The sequence below is a fragment of the Eschscholzia californica genome, unplaced genomic scaffold (assembly GCF_041429995.1).
Source record: "Eschscholzia californica isolate CP2 unplaced genomic scaffold, dmEscCali1.0.p SCAF_5, whole genome shotgun sequence".
Classification (NCBI taxonomy): Eukaryota; Viridiplantae; Streptophyta; class Magnoliopsida; order Ranunculales; family Papaveraceae; genus Eschscholzia; species Eschscholzia californica.
In genome coordinates this window covers 9,215,407-9,240,963 of record NW_028238472.1, presented here as the reverse complement: position 1 = coordinate 9,240,963, position 25,557 = coordinate 9,215,407, and the positions used below count along the sequence as shown (strand labels likewise).

General features: G+C 36.0%; 2 protein-coding genes, 1 long non-coding RNA gene and 1 pseudogene across 3 annotated transcripts; 2 read left to right on the top strand and 2 right to left on the bottom strand.

Moving 5' to 3' along the window:
* Positions 1–1,708: 1,708 nt before the first annotated feature.
* Positions 1,709–2,589, top strand: LOC147536866 (oleosin Cor a 13-like). The gene has a single exon (XM_086641174.1). The coding sequence runs from the start codon at positions 1,834–1,836 to the stop codon at positions 2,305–2,307; it is 474 nt and encodes a 157-aa protein (XP_086497300.1). The 5' UTR covers positions 1,709–1,833; the 3' UTR covers positions 2,308–2,589.
* A 420-nt stretch (positions 2,590–3,009) lies between these two features.
* On the bottom strand, positions 3,010–9,607 carry UCH3 (ubiquitin C-terminal hydrolase 3). Its single transcript, XM_086641173.1, has 9 exons — positions 9,246–9,607; positions 8,154–8,285; positions 7,925–7,966; positions 4,738–4,843; positions 4,563–4,621; positions 4,352–4,426; positions 4,111–4,168; positions 3,844–3,920; positions 3,010–3,345 (listed from the first exon to the last, which is right to left on the bottom strand). The coding sequence occupies exons 1-9, from the start codon at positions 9,327–9,329 to the stop codon at positions 3,244–3,246; spliced, it is 735 nt and encodes a 244-aa protein (XP_086497299.1). The 5' UTR covers positions 9,330–9,607; the 3' UTR covers positions 3,010–3,243.
* A 1,903-nt stretch (positions 9,608–11,510) lies between these two features.
* Positions 11,511–20,411, bottom strand: LOC147536864 (1-aminocyclopropane-1-carboxylate synthase 7-like; annotated as a pseudogene).
* Positions 20,412–21,217: 806 nt separating this feature from the next.
* On the top strand, positions 21,218–23,572 carry LOC147536863 (uncharacterized). The gene is made up of 3 exons (XR_015225837.1): positions 21,218–21,375; positions 22,963–23,022; positions 23,375–23,572. It is a non-coding gene; the product is annotated as an uncharacterized LOC147536863 (long non-coding RNA).
* The last annotated feature ends 1,985 nt before the right edge of the window (positions 23,573–25,557 follow it).

Genomic DNA, 25,557 nt, shown 5'->3' with positions numbered 1-25,557 from the left:
TCGATATTTGAATCTCGACACATAAGATTTTTAGAGTTTCTTTTGAGTTTTGCATTGGAGATGCTCTTAAAAGAAGCTAACGGTTGGGGTGCCTTTAATGGCTTCTTTTCTCTTCTATAATCAAAACTCTCAAATTCAATAATTATGAATTCCCTTTCTTCTGGAATCGAATTTGGGATCTCTAGAAATTCAGGGTTAATGTAAACACTACATAACCAGCACTGGGCAAAACTCACGATTAACAGAAGAGGGATTGAGCCATTGGTCCAAAAAGGGGGCCAAAATGAAAATTTCACCCAAAGTTGCCTAAAAATGAAAGGGAGGTCCAATGTGTCAGTTTGGGGGTCAAAATTACGTAAAGGGCCCTTAGAAAATAAAGTATTTACCGTTCATGCCATCGAAAATTACAAAATTGCCATCGAAAATTCTCGGGAAACGATTTTTTTTTCTGAAAATTATTTTATTTACTGGTAAAAAAATTTGAAAATTTGGGCGGGAATTTGAAATTTCGTTTGAAAATTTCAAAACTTCGAAAAAAAAAATTTGTGACCGGGAAATTATTTTATTTACTGGAAATTTTTTTCTGTACTAGACACTTTTGCTGGGCGGGAATTTAAAATTTTCAAAAAAATTTCAAAATTTGCCCGGAAATTTAAAATTTTCAAAAAATTTTGAAATTTTGGGCGGGAATTTGAAATTTAGTAAAAAAAATTTGGGCGGGAATTTGAAATTTCGTTTGAAAATTTCAAAACTTCGAAAAAAAAAAATTTGAGACCGGGAAATTATTTTATTTACTGGAAATTTTTTTCTGTACTAGACATTTTTGCTGGGCGGGAATTTAAAATTTTCAAAAAAATTTCAAAATTTGCCCGGGAATTTAAAATTTTCAAAAAAATTTGATATTTTGGCCGGGAATTTGTAATTTCGTTTAAAAATTTGAAAATTTCGAAAAAAAGATTTCGTTTGAAAATTTCAAAAAAATTGGAATTTTTTGTGTAAGGGAAATTATTTTATTTACCAGGAAGAGATGGTTTGCTGGGCGGGAATTTGAAATTTCGTTTTCAAATTTTCAAAAAATTTTGAAACTTTGAATTTTTCGTATACTGGTAAATTATTTTATTTACCAGACATTTTTTTTTTTTTCAGGGAAACGTCAACATGTCCCGTCCAAGGGCAAGAGAGGAATAAAGAAAAAAAATCTGACATTTGGACCTGCAACTAATTTTTGGGCAAGAGTGGATTTTTTTTGGGTTTACCCCCCACTTTTTGGACCCCTGGCTCAAAAATCCTTAACAGAAACATACTATCAATTACTACTAATGTCTTCATCCTTAGTCAACGTTAGTCAAACATATCATTTAATGGGAGATTTTATAGGGCCCCCTCATTTTTGTTAAAAGGCCTCCCCTCAGTGATAATTTAGCAAGTAAAATAGTTTATGGGGAGGCCTTTTAATAAAATTGGGGAGGCCTTATAAAATTTCCCTCATTTAATTTAGTGAATCGTTGTAGCCGCTGTTTCTCAAAACAGAAGTCATCTTTGCTTTTTCTACTTTGTAAACATCGCCATGAAAGGTCTTATCTCACTCTCTCTCTATCTCCTCTCCAAATAAAACAAAAGAAAACGTGTCACCTAACAAACACATTCCGTTTCATGCAATTTCAAATAAAGACTCACACGCGCCTCACCTCCTTCTCTCATTTGCCTTTCAACGTGTCCCCCCCTTTCTCTCCTTATATACTAACTACTATTACACTACCACCACCATCATCACCAAACACACACACACTCTCTCTCTCTTTCATCACTCTCTCTTTCATCAGTTTCATAACAATGGCAGATCGTCAGTTACCAGTCCTAGGGCAATACTTACCCCACCAGCAACAGCAGCAGCAACAACAACAACAACCTGTAGCGTATCAAGTAGTGAAAGCAGCGACAGCAGCAACAGCTGGTGGGACATTTCTGATACTCTCCGGTCTTACTCTCGCCGCCACCGTCATTGGTCTGACGGTGGCGACACCAGTATTAGTAATATTCAGTCCGGTGATAGTACCGGCTGTGATAACAGTTTGTTTGTTGATAGCTGGGTTTGTGACGTCAGGAGGGTTTGGTATAGCAGCGGCTTGGGTGGCTTCTTGGATGTATAGGTATGTGACTGGAAAACACCCACCAGGTGCAGATCAACTTGATCAAGCAAGAATGACATTCGCTAGTAAGGCTAGAGATATGAAGGAGTTTGGTCAGCAACAGATAGCTGGTGTTACCGGTGGTGGTGGTGGTGCTGGTGGTCGTCAAAGTTCTTGAAAAATAAGTATGACGAGTTTGAAGGCATGTGTTAATGCATGCATATAATAAGTTCATTTTCTCTCTCTCTCAATCTAGAATTGAATTAAATGCAATGAAGATGGGTATGAAGAAGTGGGTTGGAGAGGAGAATTAGTGGCTCATTTTCTCTCTCTATCTCTCTAGATTTACTTTTATATGTATGTGTTCTTGTTTTTTTTAATTTGAAGTAGTGTTGGTGTTTATGTATCAAGTGTTTGTTTGTGGTGTTTATGTTCTTAATGAGTAAATGTTGTTTCTACCTGTGCTAACTTGTTGACAATCAAATTAGGTTTTGGCATTGCCCCTTGTTTCTCATGGTTATCCAAAAGGCAATGCCAATGAATAAGTACTTTACATAATCCTCCTCTTGAGATGTTTAGATTCAGATTTTCAGATGTTTAGATTTCAGATGTTTAGATATCAGATATTTGTTTGTTGTAGGGTAGTTTTAAAAGCTGTCCCATTTTTGTTAGGGCCCTTGTCCTCTCACAATAAAAGGCAGCTCAGAATTTGCTGCTGCCTCATGGCATGAGGCTTCCTTGGTCAATGAGGTTAGTTCTAAACAAAACCACCTCATGGCTCATGGTAATCTAATTATCTTTTGTTTGCTTATGATGGTGGACATCCGCCTGAAAAACAATGTGAGAAAATTGAAAGAATGAAAATTGAGGGGCAACCAAATCAAGCTGAAGTGTTTGAGCCATACAAATCTCTAAGTGACCCAAATTAAGATTAAACTGTAATCAACATTCAGAACGATTCAGATTGCAACTGCTAAAAAGGATTCACAAGTCACAACTACTAGTTCTGTAACCCTAATAAAGGTAAAGTAAACCAAGCTCCTCATCAACATCTGAACTGTTATACCAAAAAAGGCAAGTGAACTATATCAAACACTCAAGCAAGCGAACAGTTTTAAGATGAGTACTCTTCTGATTTCCTTGATAGGGCAATGACATTGAAGTTTATTGAACCCGGGTTTTTCTCAATCATTCCTTTGATGACTTTTGCAGCATCCTATTAAAAAAAACATAGGCAGTTCTCTAGTTATGTACTCGATGGAGCATTTAATAATAAAACATAGTGTGCCCTATAATGGCATTTCCCGGAAAACACCAAAGGGAAAAAGGGTGTCCTATAATGGCATTTCCCGGAAAACACCATTCAATTGTTGATATTTTCTAAGTAAGAAAAGGCATCACTCTCTAGTCTCTAATGCAATTTTCGGGAAACACCAATAAAGAGATGGTATTTGCCAAAGTTCCTCTTATAATGTTTTTTGACCGAGAAAATACCACTGAAGAGATAATATTTTTCAAATTGAAAAAGTTGTCCGCCTATAATTGCCATTCTGAAAGACACTACTAGAGGGACAATCATTTTCCAAAGTTAAAAAAGCCATCCTCTTATAATGCCTTTTTTTTCAGAAAAATACCAGTAAAGAGATGATCTTATAGATCGTAAATCATTTCAGCCGAAAGAGAATATTCGAATATTGATTGTGAAAGAGATAACCTGAAGTAAGCTGCTAGGTGACGATGGACCATGAGATATGGGATGTGACTTTCGTCCATCAAGCTCATACAGTTCTCCTACAGATAAACAATTACACATAAATCATCTTCTTTGCCTCTTTCTTCATAGCAGTTCTCAACTTATATGAATTCAAGCAAATTTTCAATTTTTTTCCTAATTTCCAAGTTATGAGTAAAACACCTAGTAGTTAGAGAAAGGTTACATCTTCACAAATAGAAAGAACTAGAAAGATTTGGTCATTCTTACCATCCACGCATGAGAAGCAGATAAAATGAGTGTCAACACTTATGTCGATATTCGGAGCCTGTTGAGACAAAATCCACTTCTCTTGTAAGAACAAAATGGTTCACATGTAAAGAAAGGCTAAACTAAGTAGAAGAACTGTACAAGTCGACCTGCTTAAAATACGCATGATGCGAAGTCAATAAAGAACAAGAAAATGTATGGAGCATTTTACAGAAAACTTGGTACTTTAATTAACACTGACCTCTGTATCACCGGCAGTAGCTGCTACTGAATGAGCATCCTCCATTTCTCTGTCTTTCTCGAGAAAATCTGCCCGCTGAATACCACAAAAATGTATAAAACGATCTGGTGTTAGTTAAAATTGAAAAAGAAAGGAAGGAACTCTGTTTTGCTAACTAGTAGTTAGATAAGGTAATGAACAAATACAGCAAAAGGTCAAGGAGAGGAAGAACCTCCAGGGGGTCCATCTTAGCGGTCGATTTGTAAAATCTGTCCAAGTATGATCCATCAACTGAAATGATAAGGCAAGACCACATAAAAGACAGTATAATTGTAAGGATTACAAAAGATAATTTTGTACTTTCAGTAAATAGAAACAATCATTGGAGAGAAACCAAATTATCTTACTGAGTTTGATTTCTGAAGTTAGATTTCCAATGGCATGAAGAAGTCCAATAGTTCCACAAGCATTTCCAACAGTTTGTTTCAGGAAATAAACTTTATTACTTGATGCCTATAATCGAGTAACCCAATTAGTTATATATGACAAAAGCAAACTATCTGAGAAAGAAATTTGTATGAAGAAGATAATGTGAACTCAAGAACATGGAATTCTTCCGATTTCACACCAATGACAGCATAATCAAAATGTGACTAGTCTGATACTGCAATACATACCATTGCTACTGCTAATATTAGCAGAATCAAGATCCAAAAGTCTGAAGTGTTCCAACTTGGAAACAGGGAAATCAAGTCACAACAAAATGGTAGAGCAAGAACTAAAAAGTCCACTAGGAGCATAGGGAAGGATGAGCTAGAAGTTAATCAGTCCCATTGAATATAGAAGAGAGTTTCTATTAAGAGACTGCAGCAGCAGTACGGAGGATAATATGCCAAATGCGTATTGGTTTCTCAGTTGCAGACGCATATAAACGAATTTTTCCTTGCACATGCCCCAATTCTAATCTTTGTATATATATATATATATGTATATGGATTCTTACACCAAAAATCAGGAAATTATTGAGCCAAACTAAGGAACAACCAGTGTATTCCGCGTTTCCCGTTCATTCGACCCAAACCCTCTTTCCAAATAATTAACTAAAGTTTGAGGAAATCACACGGATTATTGGACACTTAATGTGTTAAGTGTTATTATTTCAGAACTTTTTACTAGAATTTCGAAGTTCTTAGAATTTTGGTTCAGAACTTTTTCATTAGAACTTCGAAATTCCAACCTAGTTTCTTCAATTGAATACCTATGAAGGTAAGGCAGGCAACTCCTTCCCCCATTATTTCAATCTCTGAAAAACATGAATTTTCTTTTCTCCCTTCAAAATTTAAATTTGGCCTTGCTTTTTAAAGGAAAATCTCTAAAAAAGACCAAATATTGAAATTTTTTCTTCAATTCATCGAATCACCAAGTAGATGTTTTTTATTACTAACAACACTCTTTTAGTTCAACCCAATTCCAACCGATTAATATCTTATCTAAATTTTAATCTCCACTAGTTTCTGGTTACCTAGATACATTGAATCGATTTTCTTAAGCGTTAGTTATTGTTGCTGTAGTTGTCAAAATAGCTCATTTATGATGGGAAACGCTGAAAATACAGATCTTGCTATGGTTTGGTACTTTGGTATCATAAAGATGGTTAATTTCATTACAAGCTTTTGTAACCCATGGTTTTCCACTATGCTCTTTGTTTGACCAAGTAATTTTCGAACAATTATAGGTTTAGGTTGCCAAAGCTATTCTTGAGTCTGAAGCCATCAAAAAATCATAATGGCATTTGTAATCCATGGCTCACATGCTCTTCAAAGAGAAGGTAGCAGATACGTATACATACATATATATGTATATCTATATGTATATATATATATATATATATATATATAAATATATATATATGCAAATGTATATCTATATGTATATATATATATATGCAAATGTATATGTATATGTATATATATATATATATATATATATATATATATATATATCTATTATATAAAACACAATGGTGTTTTTTGAGCTCGGCCGTAGATTTATCTCCGGATATTCAAGTCCGTCTGATTATAATCTGTAGTTTCTTGATCTGACGGTTCAAATTACTTGAGAATTAAGTTATTTTAACCTCCTACCATGTGTCACCTAATTAGCTAGGGAGTTACAAACTATCTCTCTCCATCAAATTCGGTTTATATCTTCCCTCCCACGTATTTATCTTTTAAATCAGTTTATCCCACTATATTCTCTCCACTCTCCATCGATTGTCTCTCTCCCTGAGTTAAGTTATTTTAACCTCCTACCATGTGTCACCTAATTTGATTGTCTCTCTCCATCAAATTCGGTTTATAACTTATTTGATTCTCTCCCACGTTTTGTTTCCAACTCTCCCCGTTAAATCTCCCATAATTGTAACTACCCACCTTAATTCTCTCCACCTTCTTTCACTCTCTTCGAATTTAAAATAAAAGTTAAAAGTATACAATTATGAGCAAATCATGGGAAAAAAAGAATACCCGAATAGGAGAGACCACCAATCGAGATTGCTAACTCTTCCATGTTCTCTTTGTTTTTCAGATTTTACATTCTATGTTTCTTTCTGTAATTTTCATTGTCTTCAATGAATATTATTGGCTGTGATATTTATTTCTGTTCTTTTTCATCAAAATTCAATTTTCATCTAATGTCTTTTTTTTTTCTTTTAGCACAATATTTTCTCTCTGCAATGAGGAAGAACATCAACATCTGCATTCTTATGTTCTGCAATTTGGAAGAACATAAACATGTATCATTAAAGACAGTTGCTTTAATTTTGATGAATTACATATTTTTGCTCAATAGTTTCTTTCTTTTACAATAAATTTTCATTATTTGTTGTTCATCTTTTTTTTTTCAAAGAATTTCTTAATATTCTTCTTTTCTATTTCTCTTTGTTCTTTTGTGTCCAAGTGACAGTTGATATGTGCACGTTAACCAATGATGTTGCAGTGTTAGCGAAGAATCCTTTCCAACATTTCTTGGATATTCGTGTTCAATACTCTTGCTGTTCAAATTTATCGAAAAAAACAATACCCACTCTTGGTATGTTCCTCATGGTTATCTCACTAAACTCTCTTAAATTTATAACCGTTTGTCATCAATTTTTTTCTAGGTTCTAATATCTTTTTTTATTTTGACAAATCGTTCCGATTTTCATTTTCAGGTTTAAACCAAATGTAGATCATTTCTTGGAGGATAAAGTGGTGGATTACAATTCCTAAACATATCAAGAGTGGTATGATTCTCTCATTACCATTGCATTAATTATGTTAATTTAATTTAGATTGTGTTCTTCCTTCTCTCATTTTGGTTTGGATTTGTAATTAACGTTTCATTTTTTCTGTTTTTATTATATGTATATGTATATGTAAAATGCACATAGGCAGTAAGGGAAGGAACTTATATTGATTATTTTCTACCTACAGAATTATGCAAACAGAAATATCAGGAGAATGACATGCACCAGTCTTAACTCCAAAGAACAACAAAATTGTACAACATTTAACAAATAAAAAATCTCAAGACTCAGAAACCATTTATTCTTACCTTTTCCGCACTCTCATTCTGAGCCATTCTCTCTGCTTCAGTCTGAAAAGCAAATACATTCTCATTTAATGTTTCATACACTATTTGAACCCGATACTGGGCAAAAGGAAAGATCCATCATATCAAATTTTCTAAACCAATGAAACATGATCGTAGTAACCTAGCATGCTAAAAAAGAATCAAGTCTTGGAAAATTTACAAAATTTAACTGAAAAGACAGGAAATTAACCTCGGCGGTGAGAGGGTAAAGGAATAAAACAGCAAGTACAGGTTTTGGAACCATTTCCAATAGTTCTTCATCCAAACCATATACATCAGTAAACTCTGCTTCATCAACTGGAAGTCCAAGGCCCCAAAGAAACTGCAGAATGACAAAAAAGAATACATGGGTAAGTACTTTTTGCCCATATCATAAAAATTTCGAGCAATAAATCTTTTAGTTGATCGAACAGGCCCTCAAACAGTGTTCATAAAAAATATTGCTTAACAATCAGGAACGGATCCTGAATTTCTTTTACGAAGAGGCGGATAATATAAAAACTAACTATGGGCGGAGCCCATGGGTGATAAGGTGGGGGACGACATGCCAAGCTAGATGCATCGGGTTGGGTTGGACACTCGTGAACTTTTTTTTAGAGTCAAAATGAGACAACTGATTTTAAATTGTAACACAAAAGAAGTAAAAGTTAAGTTGTATAAATACAATAGGTTGATCTTTTCAAAATACGGGGAGTTTCATAATTGTACGAAAAGAAAAAAGAAAGAAAGAACAAGATATATTATTGTGCCCTAATACTTAGGGTTCAGTAGCGACGTCTCGTAGACCACTATTATGAGCATTAGTGGCGACTTTTACAATGCAAAACCGTCACTAAAACCCTAAGTTTGCGGAGAACACAAAATAGAAAAATGAGGATATATTGGATTTGATCTCTAGACCTATCAATGAGGAAAATAGATTCAAGCTTGTTCGCTAGCTCTAGATTCTATAAACCCTAAGAAGAATTTTTACAAGTTTCATATCCACACTTGATATTGATTGCTAATATACACCTTTAACAAATGCAGAACCAACAAGTTAGAGCAACACCATTTGTAAAACGCATCCAACCTCTACTTCAAATCTAAAACCCTAATATTATATGTTACATACTGTTATTACGATCATAAAAGATAATCAAGAAACAAAATTCGATAAAATAGAATCTGAATCGGCTTATAAAGAGTTCGGAATTCAAACCCTAACTTGGAATATACTCAATCAAATAATTCAGTGATCGTAAATTCTGTAACAATCTAGTGAGAAAGTTAAGAGATGTGCCTGGTTCATGATATCAGGGTTAGCTTCGAGAGGAAGCCATTTCTTAGCAGAAGGTCTTTCATCTGGAGTTGATGCGGAAGCCATGGATTTTACCCTTTCTAGTTCTATTCAATTCCTTCTTTCTCCCTCCTCAGATGGATATCAAATCTCTCTATAATCAAATTTGGATGCTTACCCGCTACACCGAAACCTTTATAGGAGGACCTGATCGACGAGATAGGTGCATTAAGTAGGGTTGATAACGGGTCGTTTAGGTATCTCACATTCTCACTACTTACACATTCTCACTACTTACATAATGGGGTGGGTATAACAAGGCACGCCGAAGATAAGTTTGAGAGATGTAATCTTACAATATCTCTAACACAAATTCTGAAGTCTAATTGTTAAGTGTCAAAAGAAGATTATTAATTTTACCCATTAAATTTAGTAAATATAAAATAGTTTACACCACATCAACCTAAGCAATCTTTAGTAAATGTTTATTTAAAAAAGAATGGACTAAAGAGGTAATGTACAAATACAATTCTACTTTTTTTTTGTTCCAAGATATACAATTCTACTGGGGTAATTTGAAAGTGCATATGCAAAGTGTTATAGCCCCCTCCCCCACCCCACCACCCACCACCCACCACCCACCACCCCAAGGTAAAATGTAGGAACAACCGAACAAGAATGTGAATAAAATTGGCGCCAATAACACTTTAAGGAATGAGATGCTATAGGGAGTTTTTTATTATGTTAAAAAAGGTTCATGTTTTGAAGAAATAAGAAAAGTTTCTGGAGAATAAAATATCAAAGGGTAGAAAACTAAAATTATTCCTCCAAACGCACCCTCCTTTTATGTTGCTGGTATAGTCGTCGGTCGACGAAACTTGTCGATGTTCTTCATTTTCTCCTCTCTCTCCCTCTTTTCTCTCTCTTTCTTCTCTCTCTCTCTCTCTCCATTATTATAGTCTCTTCATTTCTCTGTAAGTTTCTGCAAAGAAGCCTCCCCTTCGCCAGAATCCTTCGTCTGGTTTTCTAGGCAAAGCTTCGTCTGGTAGGACATGAAGGCCCCTCCCCTCGCCGGAACATAAGTGAGAGAAGAAGAGAGAGACAGAGAAGATAAAAAAAAAGAGGGAAGAAGTCTTGTCGGAGATGGTGGAGGTGTCGCCGGCATTAGTGGTGAAGGTTGACGGAGTTAATGGTGGTACCGTGGTAGTGGGAGAGGATGAAGATGGAAGAAGAAAACTGAAAAATATTAGGGTTCTGGTGGTGTTTGGAGGAAACAAAAAGTATTAAAAAAAAGTTGTTTCCACCCAAAACTTTGTAACTCGGATTTCTTTATTTCCATGTACTTAATAAAGTATTATCGCAATACAATTGCGACAACATATAAGGAACAACTTTGAGAATTCTAGTACTATTGTTATTACGCGCCCGGCGCCCATTTCACAAGATTGTCGGCTAAAGCATTGCTTTGTTTCGGAATGTGGGGGAATTTGATATTGTGAAATTTACATTAGTTTCTTGATTTTCTGGATGTGTGTTGTAGACTGTCACTGGATTGTCTTTCTTGAATCTCGAAGATAGTTAATCAGTGCAATATTATCACTTTCTAATTGAATGTATTTGTTTTTATTTTTCGCCGCCCATTGAATGTTAGTTAATTGCTTTTGCTTCACTTTCTTCGGCATTTTTGGCTTTGGATATAGTTGTTTTTTCTGTAATAAAGTGTGCTATGTGATCACGAATAATACAACTAGTGTCAATGATTTCATTAATGTTCGTAAATGAAGCATCTGTGTTAATTTTGACATATGGAACCGTTGGAGGAGACCATTTTAAGTATAGTGGTTGTATTTTGGGGAGTGTTATGAGTGGGTTTGAAAGTAGGGAAGGCTATGATTTGAGCAATGACTTGTTTCCGTGAGACTACGGATTGTCAGCGATCACATCGAGCTTTAACGTGAAGTCGTAAATCTTTGCATCATAGAACTAACTTTTATACTAAGTACAAAAGTTACTTATTTTCGCTTAAATGCACATTTTTGTAAAATTCAAATTTGAGGAATTTTGAATTAAAACTTGGTTAGAATTTTTAATTAACTAATAATCTTTAACAAATTGACATTCACTGGGGAACAAAAACTTTCCTGCATGATAAAACAAACAACACCAGAAGAATGTGGTTTTCAGTGTAAAAGAAAGAATTAGCTACTAAAAAATAATCAGGAAAGAGGAAAAAGTCTAGATTAAACAATTGACATATTGATTACTTAGTTATATATTAAGCAAGTGATTCTGCTTGTTGCTCTTCTGCAGAGTAGTATGTATTCTGATCCTTCCCAATGCAACATCCATGTCTTCTTCACTCATATTTCCATAACAAACTCTAAACCAACCAGGTTCTTGACAATGAAACGACAATTGAATTCTGATTTTTGTATATATTGATTCATGCTATACATCTCTTTATATAGCCTAGATACATATCAAAGAATATAAATACAGATCATATATTCCTAATTCCAACACTCCCCCTCAAGCTGAGGCGAAGATGTTGACGAAACCCAGCTTGACAAGAGATGACTGCAGTAATGACGGACCAACAGGTTTGGTGAACATATCTGCAGTTTGATTAGCCGATGACACAAAATTTGGTTTGATAACACCTGAGCGCAATTTTTCCCGAATGAAGTGGATATCCACTTCTATGTGTTTCGTTCTTTCATGAAGGACCGAGTCAGATGATAGCATTATGGCAGACTTGTTATCACAAAATAATGTAGATGACATTGTTTCAGCAAAGCCTAATTCAGTTAGAAGGGAACGAAGCCAAATGATCTCACATGTGCCTTGGGCCATGGCATGATACTCAGATTCTGCAGAAGATCGTGAGACAACTGCTTGCTTCTTACTTTTCCAAGCTATAAGATGACCACCATGAAACACACATATACCAAAAGTGGATCTCCTATCATCTTTTGATCCCGCATAATCTGCATCAGTAAAGCAAGAAAGACCTGATTGCGGACCTGTGACATAAAAGAGACCAAGACCGGGGCATGTCTTTAGGTATCGAAGAATGTGGTAAACGGCATCGAGATGCGCAGTACGCGGTGAGTGCATGAACTGACTTACAACACTCACTGCATATGTGAGATCTGGTCTTGTGTTTGTCAAGTAAATGAGGCGACCCACAAGTCGTTGATACTGTGATGGATCTGGTAATAACTCTCCAGACTCTGTTGTCAGTTTAAGATTTGGGTCCATAGGAGTAGAGGCAGGTCTGGATCCGAGCATACCTGTATCTTGAAGGAGATCAAGAGCATATTTCCGTTGAGATACAGATATTCCACGTGAGGATCGAGCAACCTCAATGCCGAGGAAATATCGAAGAAGACCCAAATCCTTAATCTTAAAAAATTTCCCAAGAGCCTTTTTAATTTGAACAATACCAGACGAGTCGTCTCCGGTAATTATGATATCATCCACATAAACTGAAAGGATAATACATTTTCCCTCGTAATGGCGACGAATGAAACATGTATGATCTGAGTGACAACGCACAAATCCTAAAGTTTGGACCACATCACTGAAGCGATTAAACCATGCTCTAGGAGATTGCTTAAGACCGTAAAGGGATTTTCGAAGGCGACATACTTTTCCTGAATACTCCCCCTGAGCCTGAAATCCTGGTGGAGGGTCCAGGTATATAATTTCTGATAAGTCGCCATTCAGAAATGCATTTTTTACATCAAGTTGATACAAAGGCCATGAATAAGACACTGCAAGAGATATTAATAAGCGAACTGTAGTTAGTTTAGCAACAGGAGCAAAGGTAGCACCAAAGTCCTTTCCCGGTACTTGAGTAAATCCTTTTGCAACAAGGCGGGCTTTGTATCTGTCAATAGTACCATCTGCCATGTACTTCACACTAAAAACCCACTTACACCCTACTGTGCGTTCATCGGGAGGTAAAGCAACAAGTTCCCACGTCTGATTATGTTGAAGGGCATCCATTTCAACTTGCATAGCAGCCACCCAATTAGGATTCTGAAGAGCTTCGTGGACAGAGCGAGGAATAGAAATTGAATCAACCTGAGCAATAAAAGATTGGTATTGACTAGAAATACCCTGATAAGAAAGATACTCAGAAATTGGATGGTTAGTGCTACATGTAAGAAGGTATCGAGAAGGCATGCGTCGCTCCCTAGTAGGATATCTAGAAGGGACAATGTTAGAAACTAAAGGGGGTGAAGGGTTACCTGATTGCGGAGAAGAGTCTGGCAATGGATTTTGAGAGCGTGATTGACGAGAGTAGACCCGTAGAGGAGCAACACCTTCGGCACCTGGAGGCAGAATTCGGCTAGAGGAAGCAGGGGAGGACAATGGAGCAGACTCAAGGATAGGAACTGGTCGTGGAAGAAAAAAATTGTCCTCCTTAGGAGTCTCCTCAGCAGTATCTAAGAAAAACGGAACTTTTTCGAGAAAAGTTACATCCATAGAATGATAGAAACGACATTTGATAGGATTGTAACACCTATATCCTTTAGACATTGAGGAATATCCTAGGAATACACACTTAATAGCCTTATCATCAAGTTTGGTACGTGTAGGACTACGGTTTTGGACGAAGCACGTACATCCAAACACACGAGGTAAAATAGGAAATAAGGTGCTATCTGGTTGAAGAACATGGAAAGGTGTCTTTCCTTTCAACACCCGACTAGGGGTTCTGTTGATAAGAAACACTGCAGTGAGGACTGCTAAGTGCCAGAAGTACTTGGGAACACGCATACCACATAAAAGACATCGAACTACTGACATAATGTGACGGTTTTTTCTTTCTGCCACACCATTCTGCTCTGGTGTGTAAGGACATGTGAGTTGTTGAAGAATTCCCTTTTTGTTAAGTTCAGAACGAAATTCATTAGTTATATACTCCCCACCATTATCAGATCTAATGTTACAGACAGTAGTATTGAATTGGGTTTTGATCATTTGAAGAAAATTGGTAAAATGAGTGTAAACTTCAGATTTTGTTTTCATTAGATAAACCCATGTGCAGCGAGTGTAGTCGTCAATGAAAGTGACATAATAACGATGTTTGGACAATGATGACACTGGAGAAGGTCCCCAAACATCCGAATGAATGAGATAAAAAGCCCTAGGTGCACGATGCATACGAGGAATATATGAAGTACAAATATGTTTTGATAATTCACAAACCTCACAATTAAACTTAAAATCTGCGCAAGCTTTATTTAAAGAGGGAAATAACCAACATAAGTATTGAAAGTTTGCATGTCCTAAACGTGCATGCCACAAGTCTAAAGTTTTTAAGGAACAGATAGAAGAATTCAAGGAAGGTAAAACAGAAGCTTGCAAACTAGATGAAGATATCTGAGAAGGCAACGGATCACCAAAGTAGTAGAGTCCATCACGCTCATATCCCTTGCCAAAAATCTTCTTCGAAATCAGGTCCTGTAAAACACAAGAGTTGGGTAAGAAAATGACGACACAATTTAGTGTTTTTGCAAGACGGCTCACGGATAAGAGATTATAAGCAAACTTAGGAACATAATACACCGAATGAAGAGTTATATCAGGGGATAACCGAGAACTTCCTTGACTACAAATGGGCATAGATGTCCCATCAGCAATACTCACTGTCTGATCAACGGGACTAACATGGGAGGTAAAAGTAGATAGCTCACCAGTCATATGATTATTGGCTCCCGAATCCAAAATCCAAGTTGGCTGTTCTGACTTACCATGAAGAGCAACAGAAGTACTAGCAGCAATAGCAGCCACCTGTTCAGAAGAGCGTGTTAAGCCCAAGTGTAACTGCAACTCAGCAATCTGGGACTGCAGTTGGGTGTAATCTGGTTGAGTGGGAGTGGGCGTTACAGCAACAACACCAGTACGTGATGAGACATGAAAATGTCCTATCTGTATCTCTTAATTTGGGCTAGTTAGTCTATTTCGAGCAGTTACTCTGATGAATTGTGTATTTCTCTTTCCCAGGTGTCTTTTACGGTGTCCAGTGTGAAAAACGGATGAAATCGAGATGTTGGGGGTATTTTGGTGAAACAACCAATATTTGACGAAAGTCATGTGCAAGTTGGTACCCAAAAAGTTTAATTTGGTTCAACTCAAGTTAGTTCGGGGCTGATTTGCAACACGGGTTTTTAGAGGGGCATTTAATAATGGGCTAAAAACCAAGGACCAGAAACGTGATTCATTTGTTGCCCAAATTCCTTCAAGCTACAAGAAGGAATTAAAAAGCACTACACGGAGGCTTTCAAATTGGATTTCCTTTAGGGTCCCACCATTGATTTTAAATAAGATTTCCTGTGACATGCCTCCACCAGCTCCACTCAATTTAGAATTTCCAATCAAATTTCCAATTTGATTCCAATTTGAAATTCAAATTGGAAACTCTATTATATCTTACCCATGAAGCCAGAAGCCGTGAGTAATTATAGTAGAGAGGGAAAATGGCGTGATGAAATCAGGAAACTTTTGAGAAGGGATGGCTGGAGATTTTTTTGAAAATAGAAAGAGATATTCAGTAGCATACAGTTGGGCTATGAAATTCTTCTCTTATTTTCAGTCAGAGACAGAAAGATATTCAAGGAGAGATTGATTTGGTAATGCTGTATTTAGAAGATTGAGAGAGGATGATTCAAATATTTTACAGGAGAGAGAGAGAAGGTTTGAAGATATTCGATAGAGATTATAGAAAGAATTGAAGATTTGTAGTAAGAGAGAGGTCTGGAGATTGATCTCATAGCTGTTTCTTTAGGCTATATAGAGGAAAAATAACAGAGGAACAGGACATCTCGGTTTTGGGGAGACATCTTCTCTTTAGCTCAACCCAAACATAAAAAATCAGAGAGAGAGAGAGAATAGCTGAGTTTCTTCTTCTTTCTTGTTGAGTTTTCTATGTCATAATTTGTAGAGAGAGAGAGATACAAACATTGAATATAACTCATTATCTTTATCATCTATTTTTTCTTCTTCTTCTTCTTCTGTTTGTTTCTTTACTGTTTGTGAGAGGGAGTGAGAAGCAGAGAGTGAGAATAGGAGAGAAAATAAAAGAGAGAAACAGTAGAGAGAGAGAGAGAAAAAAAAAACAATGGAGAAGATGAGAAAATCCGTGGGAAAATGATTTTCCCACAGAGAAATTGTTTCCGAGAAGATGAGAAAATCATTTTCCTGAAGGGTGCGTTTGGCTGCCAGATGGAAAAATCAGAAGGAAACCATTTCCAGGAAGGGAAAATAGTTCTATTTTCTTCCCTCTTTATCTCTTACTTTATTTTCATCGATTCAATCTTGAATTCCATGATAACTATGATATCGGTATGTTCTGTATGTGAGTCAACAAATTCCTAGATCGAATAATTATATGTTTTAAGTTTTTTTTATTGGTTTTAATGATGACATCTTCCGGACTTTAGACCATTCATGTGTTTAAAGCCCGAGTCATAAAAATAACTTGTTGACTCATAAGTTCACCTTTAGAGTTGTTTCGTGGATAGATTTTGAACCCTTAGATCATCTCCCCATTTGAGTTCATCTTTTTATTTATTTTAATATTTTATATATTTTATTTCAAAACTAAACCCAAAATCAAAACATTTGAAAAATCTTATTACTTCCTAATTTTAGAATAAGTTTAGTTAGTCTCTGAGGAACGAACCGGTCTTACCGGAAAATTACAACTTGACACCCGTGCACTTGCGGGTGTAGACCTATTTAGGGTAACCTTTTAGGCCCATCAGTACGAGTAACACCTTTACCTTTTCCGCCACCACGACCCCGAGAAAATTGTTGCTTTAATTCCGGGTGCAGAACAAAACAACGATCAATGAGATGACCAAGTTTGTGACAATGTTGACAATATGGGCGATTACCTGCTGAATGTGAACCTGAGTGGGCAGCAAATGCCATCTGATATTGATTTTGAGAGACATTTGTAGGTATTTGCGGTGGAGAGAGGAGCAAACGTCGTCGATCATCACCGTCCACAGTAGCAAATGCCTCATACAAGGATGGCATAGGAGATGTGTTCAAAATCTGCGTTCGTAGAGACTCAAACTCAGGTTTTAAACCCATTAAAAACTGATATGTGTGGCGACGATCAAGACGCTTGGACTCCACTTCAGCATCACTTGGGAAATCACTTAAAGGTTCATATTGAGTCAATTCTTCCCATCGAGTTTGAAGGTACCCAAAAAAACAGCAACAGAGACGCCTAAAGCTTCTTGGGAAGCATGAGAGGTATCTCGATAAAGTTCGAATACCCGAGAATCACATCGTGCATGAGCATACATTTTTGTTAATGCTGTCCACATCCCATAAACCGTATTATGATACATAAACATGTTATAGATGTGATCCTCCATCGAATTAAACATCCATCCTAGGATAATACAGTTATCTGCGTCCCATTGATCAAATCCCGTGTCCGTTTCAGCAGGTTGGGGCTCATTCCCGAGAATCCATCCAGTCTTACGTTTTTCACCAAGATATAGACGGAAAGAACGAGACCAAGCATGAAAATTTTTCCCGTTCAGTAGTACACTTGTAACACGGTGAGTTGGTGTTGAATGTATGAGGGATAAATCTGTACGAGAAGCTAAAGCCATTGCTGTCTTAATGAAAAAAAATCACAGATTTGACAAAAAATGCCACAAACCTCAAACTTAATATCCAAACAGTAATATAGTAAGAAAGACCAAAATTCCAAAGATTGAATTACAATGGAATCAAACAAAGAGATTGATGGTTTAGATAGTCAGACAAAGAGATTAAGAATATGAATTAGAAGCTAGAGTTTCAACTTGAGAGCTTCAAATGAAGAAATCAAGACAGAGATTCAAACCAGGATAAATTGATTCTGGTTGTATGCTTATCTGAATTGATCTTCGCGAAGGAGAGAAAGACTTCTCCTAGATAATAAAGATCGGTGATTGATGGAGACACGCTAAATTGGAATTGTTGAAAGCAATGTCGCCAGAAATGTCGCCGGAGATTCTAGGGTTAAGGACAAACGATCACCCTAGCTCTGATACCAAATTGAATTCTGATTTTTGTATATATTGATTCATGCTATACATCTCTTTATATAGCCTAGATACATATCAAAGAATATAAATACAGATCACATAATATATTATCCTAATCTTAATCTAACAATATAAACTAAATATGAAAGAATAAAAATCATATATTCCTAATTCCAACAACGACAAACCCGGGCTAACGTTTAATCGAATCTCTTCCAGGATTACCCTCCAAAGCTTCATTTCTCCGTCGAATTTCTTACTTGGCAAGAACTTGCTCAGATTCACCCAACAAAAAAGTCCTGAATTTCCCTCCAAACATTCAATGACAATCTCCTTTAGACCCTTAACAAACTCTTTATGTCTTCTTCTTAATCTATTCTTCATTCTTGTTAGATATTTCGATACAAAATTGTCATCGGAAAGTAAACATGTTAAAAGTAATTGTGTTTGGGAAGATATAAGAGAAAAGCTTGACATTCTCCTTGAAGTAGAAACAATGTTTTGGTTAAAAGAGTAAATTGCACCAATGCGAAACCCGGGTAGGCCAAGATCCTTAGAAAGACTATAAACGACATGAACTGTACTAGGATCATATTTTTTCGCTGAATTTTGCACGATTTCTAAGATACTAGTAAAGGGATCGGAGGAGAATACAGTGCCTGCATAAACTTCGTCCGAGATAACATGAATGCATTTTTCTTGGGCGAAATCTAATATTTTGTGTAGGGTTTTAGGAGAAATTGTAATGCCTAGGACGGTTTGATGGATTTGTTAGAAGAATTCCTTCTATAGTTTTTTTGCATTGTAGTCCTTTTTGATAAGCTTTCTCCAAGGCTTCAATTGTTATCTCAAAGTTGTTATGGCTAAAGCATTCCACAGGTATTATATCCCACTCCTGTTCTCCACCTTAAATCTCTAACAAACCTGCAATTTAAAAAACAAAATAATAAGAAATGGAGTTCTATTACAACATTTGAGGACATTATATGAGAATAATATTTGTAACTAAAGTAAATATTGTTGGGTGGTTTTGGATCTCTGTCACACCAAAAGCTAGTTTCCTACACTTATAAACTCACCGTGCACTTTCCACTCCCAATGTGGGATTATCTGAACAATCACCCCTCACACATTGACTCTAACTTCAATAGTTATTGGGCCTAGACTTGTTATAATCTGGGTTCAGATACCAGTCTTGGGTGGTATTGAGATTCAGCTTAAGAGGTAAGGCTTTTCTTATACTTATAAGATCACCCCGTACGTTCCCCTTCCACTACTGATGTGGGAGTATCGATCCTAACATATAAACACATATATACACACAGAGTAAACAAGATTTGTTGTGTACCCAGGATAGTATGGTGTAGGAATAAGTAAGGCCTCTCCTGGATTGACAATGCAAAACAGAAATGTTGTATGAAGCGAATTGGTAAAGCGAAGGGAAAAGCGAACTAGTAGCACGACGACACCTGGCAAAGCAAATTTGAATCACGTGATTTTCTGGAGTTTGTACCGAATTTACACTTGAGTCCTCAATTATCCCGCGTTTAGCATTAGATCCTTCCTCTCAATTATGATCTGGACCGTTGAGGATACCAACGGTCCAGATCATATGGAAATATAATACCCAGATTTCAGCCCAAATGGAGTTGTACAGCACTTGGTTAGACGATATATATTAGAGTTGTCAAAATGTACATGTAATCCAATATTATATAAGCATTTTCCCTACCTCTCTAAACTTGGTTAGACCATGATAATCTTGATATAATGCACTTTGTTTGAAGCTTATAGGTGCCTCCTTCCATGCTAGAATATCTGAATGTTTCTCTACCCACTCTTCTATTAAGTCAGTTCCAACCTGCGTGTGTATAAGATACCGAAAAACGTAAGAAATATGTATATAAGATACTATATACTATACAAAAATGTTAAGTTCACAAAAAAATTTGACGAATTTTATGTCAGAATGATGTGGCAAGTTCTCTTTGAAAGTTAGACCGAATATGGCCTAAATTTTGTGAAGCTAGCATTTCTGTACACTATATGATATTTATAGATATAAAAAGTGAAGTATATGTACCTGATTTTCAGCAAGACCCATTTGAATAATGCCAGAAGGATTGATGAATTGGTGATAAGGATTGAGATCATAAGCTTTCCAACCATCAAAATATGGAGAGTCTTCTCCATGAGTCCATGTCTGTCAGACATAACTAAATTAGAGAGAGAACAGAACTCCATGAAATTCTCTTGTTTTTATTTCAAGTACAACTTACTTGGAATTATGAATAGAGAGATGAAGATTCTTCATCTATTTATAGAAGTAAATCTTGGTGACTTCAAAATGGTGGGTGCACTACAAAAATCGCGAATATTGCCGACGGACTTTACCGACGGACTTTACCGACGGAAAAATGTAAATGTGTCGCGATAAAATAATCACCGACGGTTTTAAGAGAAGTCGTCGGCAGTATTGGACTTTCGCCGACGGTTTTTACTAACTGGCGTCGGCATAGGTCGTCCCGGGAAATTCCGTATTTCATAGCTTGCCGACGCACTTCTTTTTCGTCGGCATATATTTGGCGGGATATTTATTTTTTCGTGGACTATATTGGCGCTCAAAATAAAAAAAATTCCGCCAAAATTTGGCTCGACGGTTTTCTATAATCCGTCGGTGGTAATTTGGCGCACATATTTTTTTTCTTCCCGCGAAATCTTTTCCCGACGGAATTCTGGTACGCGTCGATAGTGGTTGACCTTGGCCGACGGTTTTCTTAATTTTCGTCGGTAGAAGTCGATAGTGGTTTGACCCTATTTGACCCTGGCCGACGACCTTTATTCTTCTCGTCGGTAGTATCCCTTAAAAAGAAAAAGAAAAAGAAAAAGCCTCTTCTTCTCTCGGTTCGTTTTTTCTCTCTTGGAGTCTTTGGCCGAAAACTTCCATCGCCTCTTCTTCTCTCTGTTCGATTTGTTCTTCTTGTTGAGGAGAAGATTTGTTCTTCTCTTGGAGTCTTGGAGTCTGTTTAGTGGCGGAAGTTCACAGCCACCGCGCCTCAACTTCACAGGTATACATCTCTCTACATATCCATGATTTAAGCTGGATTTTTGCATATTGAAACTGGATTTGAGTTTATCAATTTAATTTTACTCATACTTGTTCATATTTGGATTTTGGGTATCAATTTAATTAAGGGTTTTAAGTTTAGTTTGGGTAATCTAAAGCTTTACCCAAAATCCTTGATCTAGGGTTTTAAGTTTAGATTGGGTAATTTCTTCAACCCAAAACCCCTCTTTACAAAGACTCATTTGCAATTTGTAGTCATCTCCATCTAAACTTATGAAACCCTATGTTAGGGTTTCTAATAAGTCCTGTTTCTAGTGTGACAAATTTTGTTGCCTACCTCAAATTGAATGGTTGCTATAACTTCAGTTCAGTTTTATGACTGGTTAGTAATTCTTGTTGCCTACCTCAAATTGAATGTTTGCTAAAACTTCTAAGTTGCTGATTTTGTTGGAATTGACAAATTTTGCTGTTAGGGGTTTGTAGATTTTGCCCAATTATAAAAGGAATAATTGTATCTGGTTATTGTTTTGATCACTAAAATTGATGCTCTGTGGTTTCTCTTTTGTTTCTATTTGATTTACTAAGAGAATTTTGTTGATAATATATATCTTAAGAAGCTTGCTGAAAGCCGAATTTTAGTCTTCTTTTCTTCCTCCATTGTGGTTTCTTGCTTAAATTGTTCTTCGGCTTCTTTTCTATCTCGCTTAATCTTTTGAAACTTACCAGGCACTTCCTCTTAAACTATAGATCATTCTCTGAGTTGTAGATTTCGTTGTAGTTCTTCTTCGTGCCACTTTCTTTCTTCTTTATCCGTCTTTACATATCTATCGTGAATGTGGTCTGTACATGAGATATTTTAAGTGGAATTGTGGAAAAAAACATGGAAGTTACTTGGATTGCTGATAAGTTTTAAGGTTATTCCTGGAAGTGCAAAGCCACAAACATGGAAGTTACTTATGCCCCAAACTTGTTTGATATTAGTACCACCATTACCATTATGCTTTCCATGTGACATAGGTTGTTGATAAGAAGGATGTTAGTTTCCTATTACGACTTTTAACTCTTTACTACTTAATCTGAATATAACTAAACTTGGGACCCGATGAAAATAGGAATACTATACCACTACTGACAATACTAGGCACCATTACCATTATGCTTTCCATGTGACATAGGTTGTTTACTTCAATTAAATTTAACTAATTACTTACTAGTAGTGATTTTCACTCTGATTCATTTTTATTTCATCTAGTTGTGATAATTGATCGTTCTTGTTTTATCTTTTATATGTGTTTTGCCTTTTGTTCTGAAGATTTCTATACATGTATGTAGAATCTAATCATCTAGTACTAAATCACCAATTGAACTTGTTAATTTGATCTGAAACAGTTTGAGTTTGAGATTTCAATTGTTTTTTTTTCCTGACCGATAATTCTGTTTGGTGTTTGATTTTGGTTTGATTTCACTGTGATTCTTTATTCTTTACTGATTTTGATTGAGTTTAGATCAGGATTTTAATTTGTTATAAATTCTAAGTTTATTCTGGTTTTCTTAAGTGTCTAACTAGAGAGATTATGTTTTCCTGCAGGCAAGGCAAGTTCATCCTCATAAAAATCCTAATGATCCTTAAGCTGCTGAGAGATTCCAGGTACAATGAAGTACCACCTCTCAGTATTATTAACAATTTGCAATTTGGATCGATTACTGCAGATTGAATCGTGACATCCGTAGTTTTAGTTGTGTTCTTGCATAATTTCGTTAAGTTTTGTTTCAATATAAGCTACTCATTTAGTTAACATATAGTATCATGAAACTAGTTTTGCTTTAATCCTTTGATGAGTTACCCATGGAAAAAGTACACAATCTTCTCATTTAGTACTTCAACCCTTAATGCTTGGAGCAGTACTAGCATTGTAACAAGTTACACCTACTTAAAAAATTAAAATTGAGTTCCAAGCATTGAGTTTGAATATCGTTTGCTCGGTTGTTTCTTTGTGCAGGTCTGTTGGTGTTTCAGAGGTGATAAGATACTTGTTGAAGATCTGACTATTATAAGTTCATTGTTCCTAAACTAGTTTTGTAATTTTGAATCTTCAAATCCTTCATGATTTTGTTTTCGTTAGACAATGGCTATTATGAAACATATGACTTGTTCTTCAATGTGCATTAGACGTTTTATAGTTATGCAGGTTAATATTCATTATGCTGCTGCATTTTATGGATTACCAGGTGCAGCAGCGGGTAATTTCAACAAAAAAAAAAAAAGGTGCAGCAGCGGGTACAGAAATTAGATTTCAAAAAAAAAAAAAAAAAACTATTGCCGACGGAGTGGAAACCGTCGGTAAAAGCAACACTTGCCGACGACTTTTTGGAACACAAACCGTCGGCATATGTTAAGAAACTCGCGGGAAATGGTGTTCCCGCGAAATTATCTTTCTCACTGCCGACGGTGTTTTATTTACAAAAACCGTCGGCAGAAAGTTTGCCGACGCTTCATTTTCGTCGAGAGGTTCGTCGCGGATAGTTTTCGTGACGCTTACATTGCCGACCATTTTGTTGTCGTCGGCAGTGAGCTATGCCGACGAAATTTATATTATGCCGACGCTTTTTTACCGTCGGCAATATTCGCCATTTTTGTAGTGGTGCTTGTCAAAACCCACAGGAATTCCAACAACTTTGGAGTAAGAGAGAGTGAGAGGTCTTTTATTGGATGAATGAAAAACTGCAGAGATACAGAGAAATCACATACTTATACTGCATGTCCCATGCATATTTCCTTTTGGTAAGCAACTTGTCTCTGCCATCACAACATTCAAACCCAATTATTTCACCTAACTCTACTACTAGATACTAAGCTTCAAATATGAGGTTGAATTTAGTGGTGGGGTGCGTTGACTGTCATGTCAACCCAAGCAAGTTGTGTGGATCACTCACTTCTAGGTAGTGAAATCTTAGTTGGTATTAGAAAAATTAATATAATGTCAACCTAATAATTCTTTGATTTATTGCTCATTTTTTCCATTTGGATTTTCTTATTTGGCAGTAAGTTCCTGCCCATTCTTTGCTGGTTATATGTATTTTCCCAAGCTTATTAAAATGCATTTTGCCATCTCATTGAAATTACTAACCTTAACTTTAGATAATGGGTTGCAAAAAAAAAAAAAAAAAAAAATTAAATAATGGGTGATAAATCTAAGCCAAGACCCCTTTCATTCACTAAGTAAAAGTTACTTGAAATTTCAACACAAAAAAAGGAAAAAAAAAAAAGGAGAAAGTATGAGTTACTTAATGATATTTGATAACAAAGAGACAAGTCTACTACAAAAATTCGAAGGCCATGACTACAATCCACAGTAAAGGTAGAATCCATCTTTATCCACCTGTTTTAAGGGGTATACATAAAAGTAAAGGTAGGAAGGGAGTTATATTGTTTATTCAATTGATGCATCTGTTAGTGATATATCCATGTCATATTGAATGTAACGACTCTCAGAGTCGATGTCAACATAATAATAATAATAATAAGTAAAAACTGAGAATGAGAGTCAATCCTAAACACATTTTTGTTTGGGGGTGTAATCTTACTATCAGAAATGGTTGGGGGTCAATGTCTAAATAAATTTAGATAATTTGTGAAGTGTATTTATGTCATAAGTCACTCATGTGGTTGCCACGTGAACCACTTAACTGATATTTAAGTAAAAAATCAAGAATGGAGGTCAACGCCATACACATTTTTATTTTGGAGGTGTAGTCTTAATATCGCTTGATAATTGGGGGCCAATGTCTACATAACCCTAATAATAATAATAATAATATTCTTATATAATTGAAATTCAGTACGGAAAAGTGGACATTACAACATGTTACTACTTACTAGTCAAAAAAGTGTCACGTCATTATGTGTCTAATGTATTGAGAAAAATGCTTCTATTACTTGAAACTACTGGTGTTAAAAGATCCGGCCGAAACAGCCAACCCGAGTTGAAATAGTCTTGGGTCGTTTCTCAATCCGGGTTGGTTATATCCTGCCCCAGCCAGAGACCGGGAACTAACCAGACCCGAGCGGGGTTGATTCTAAATCGGATCGGGTCAGGCCAACCCGTATTTTTTCTTATTTAAAAGAAAATTATATTAGGTTTCAGAAAAAAAAAATTAAAAATATAAATCCATTTTTGGAAAG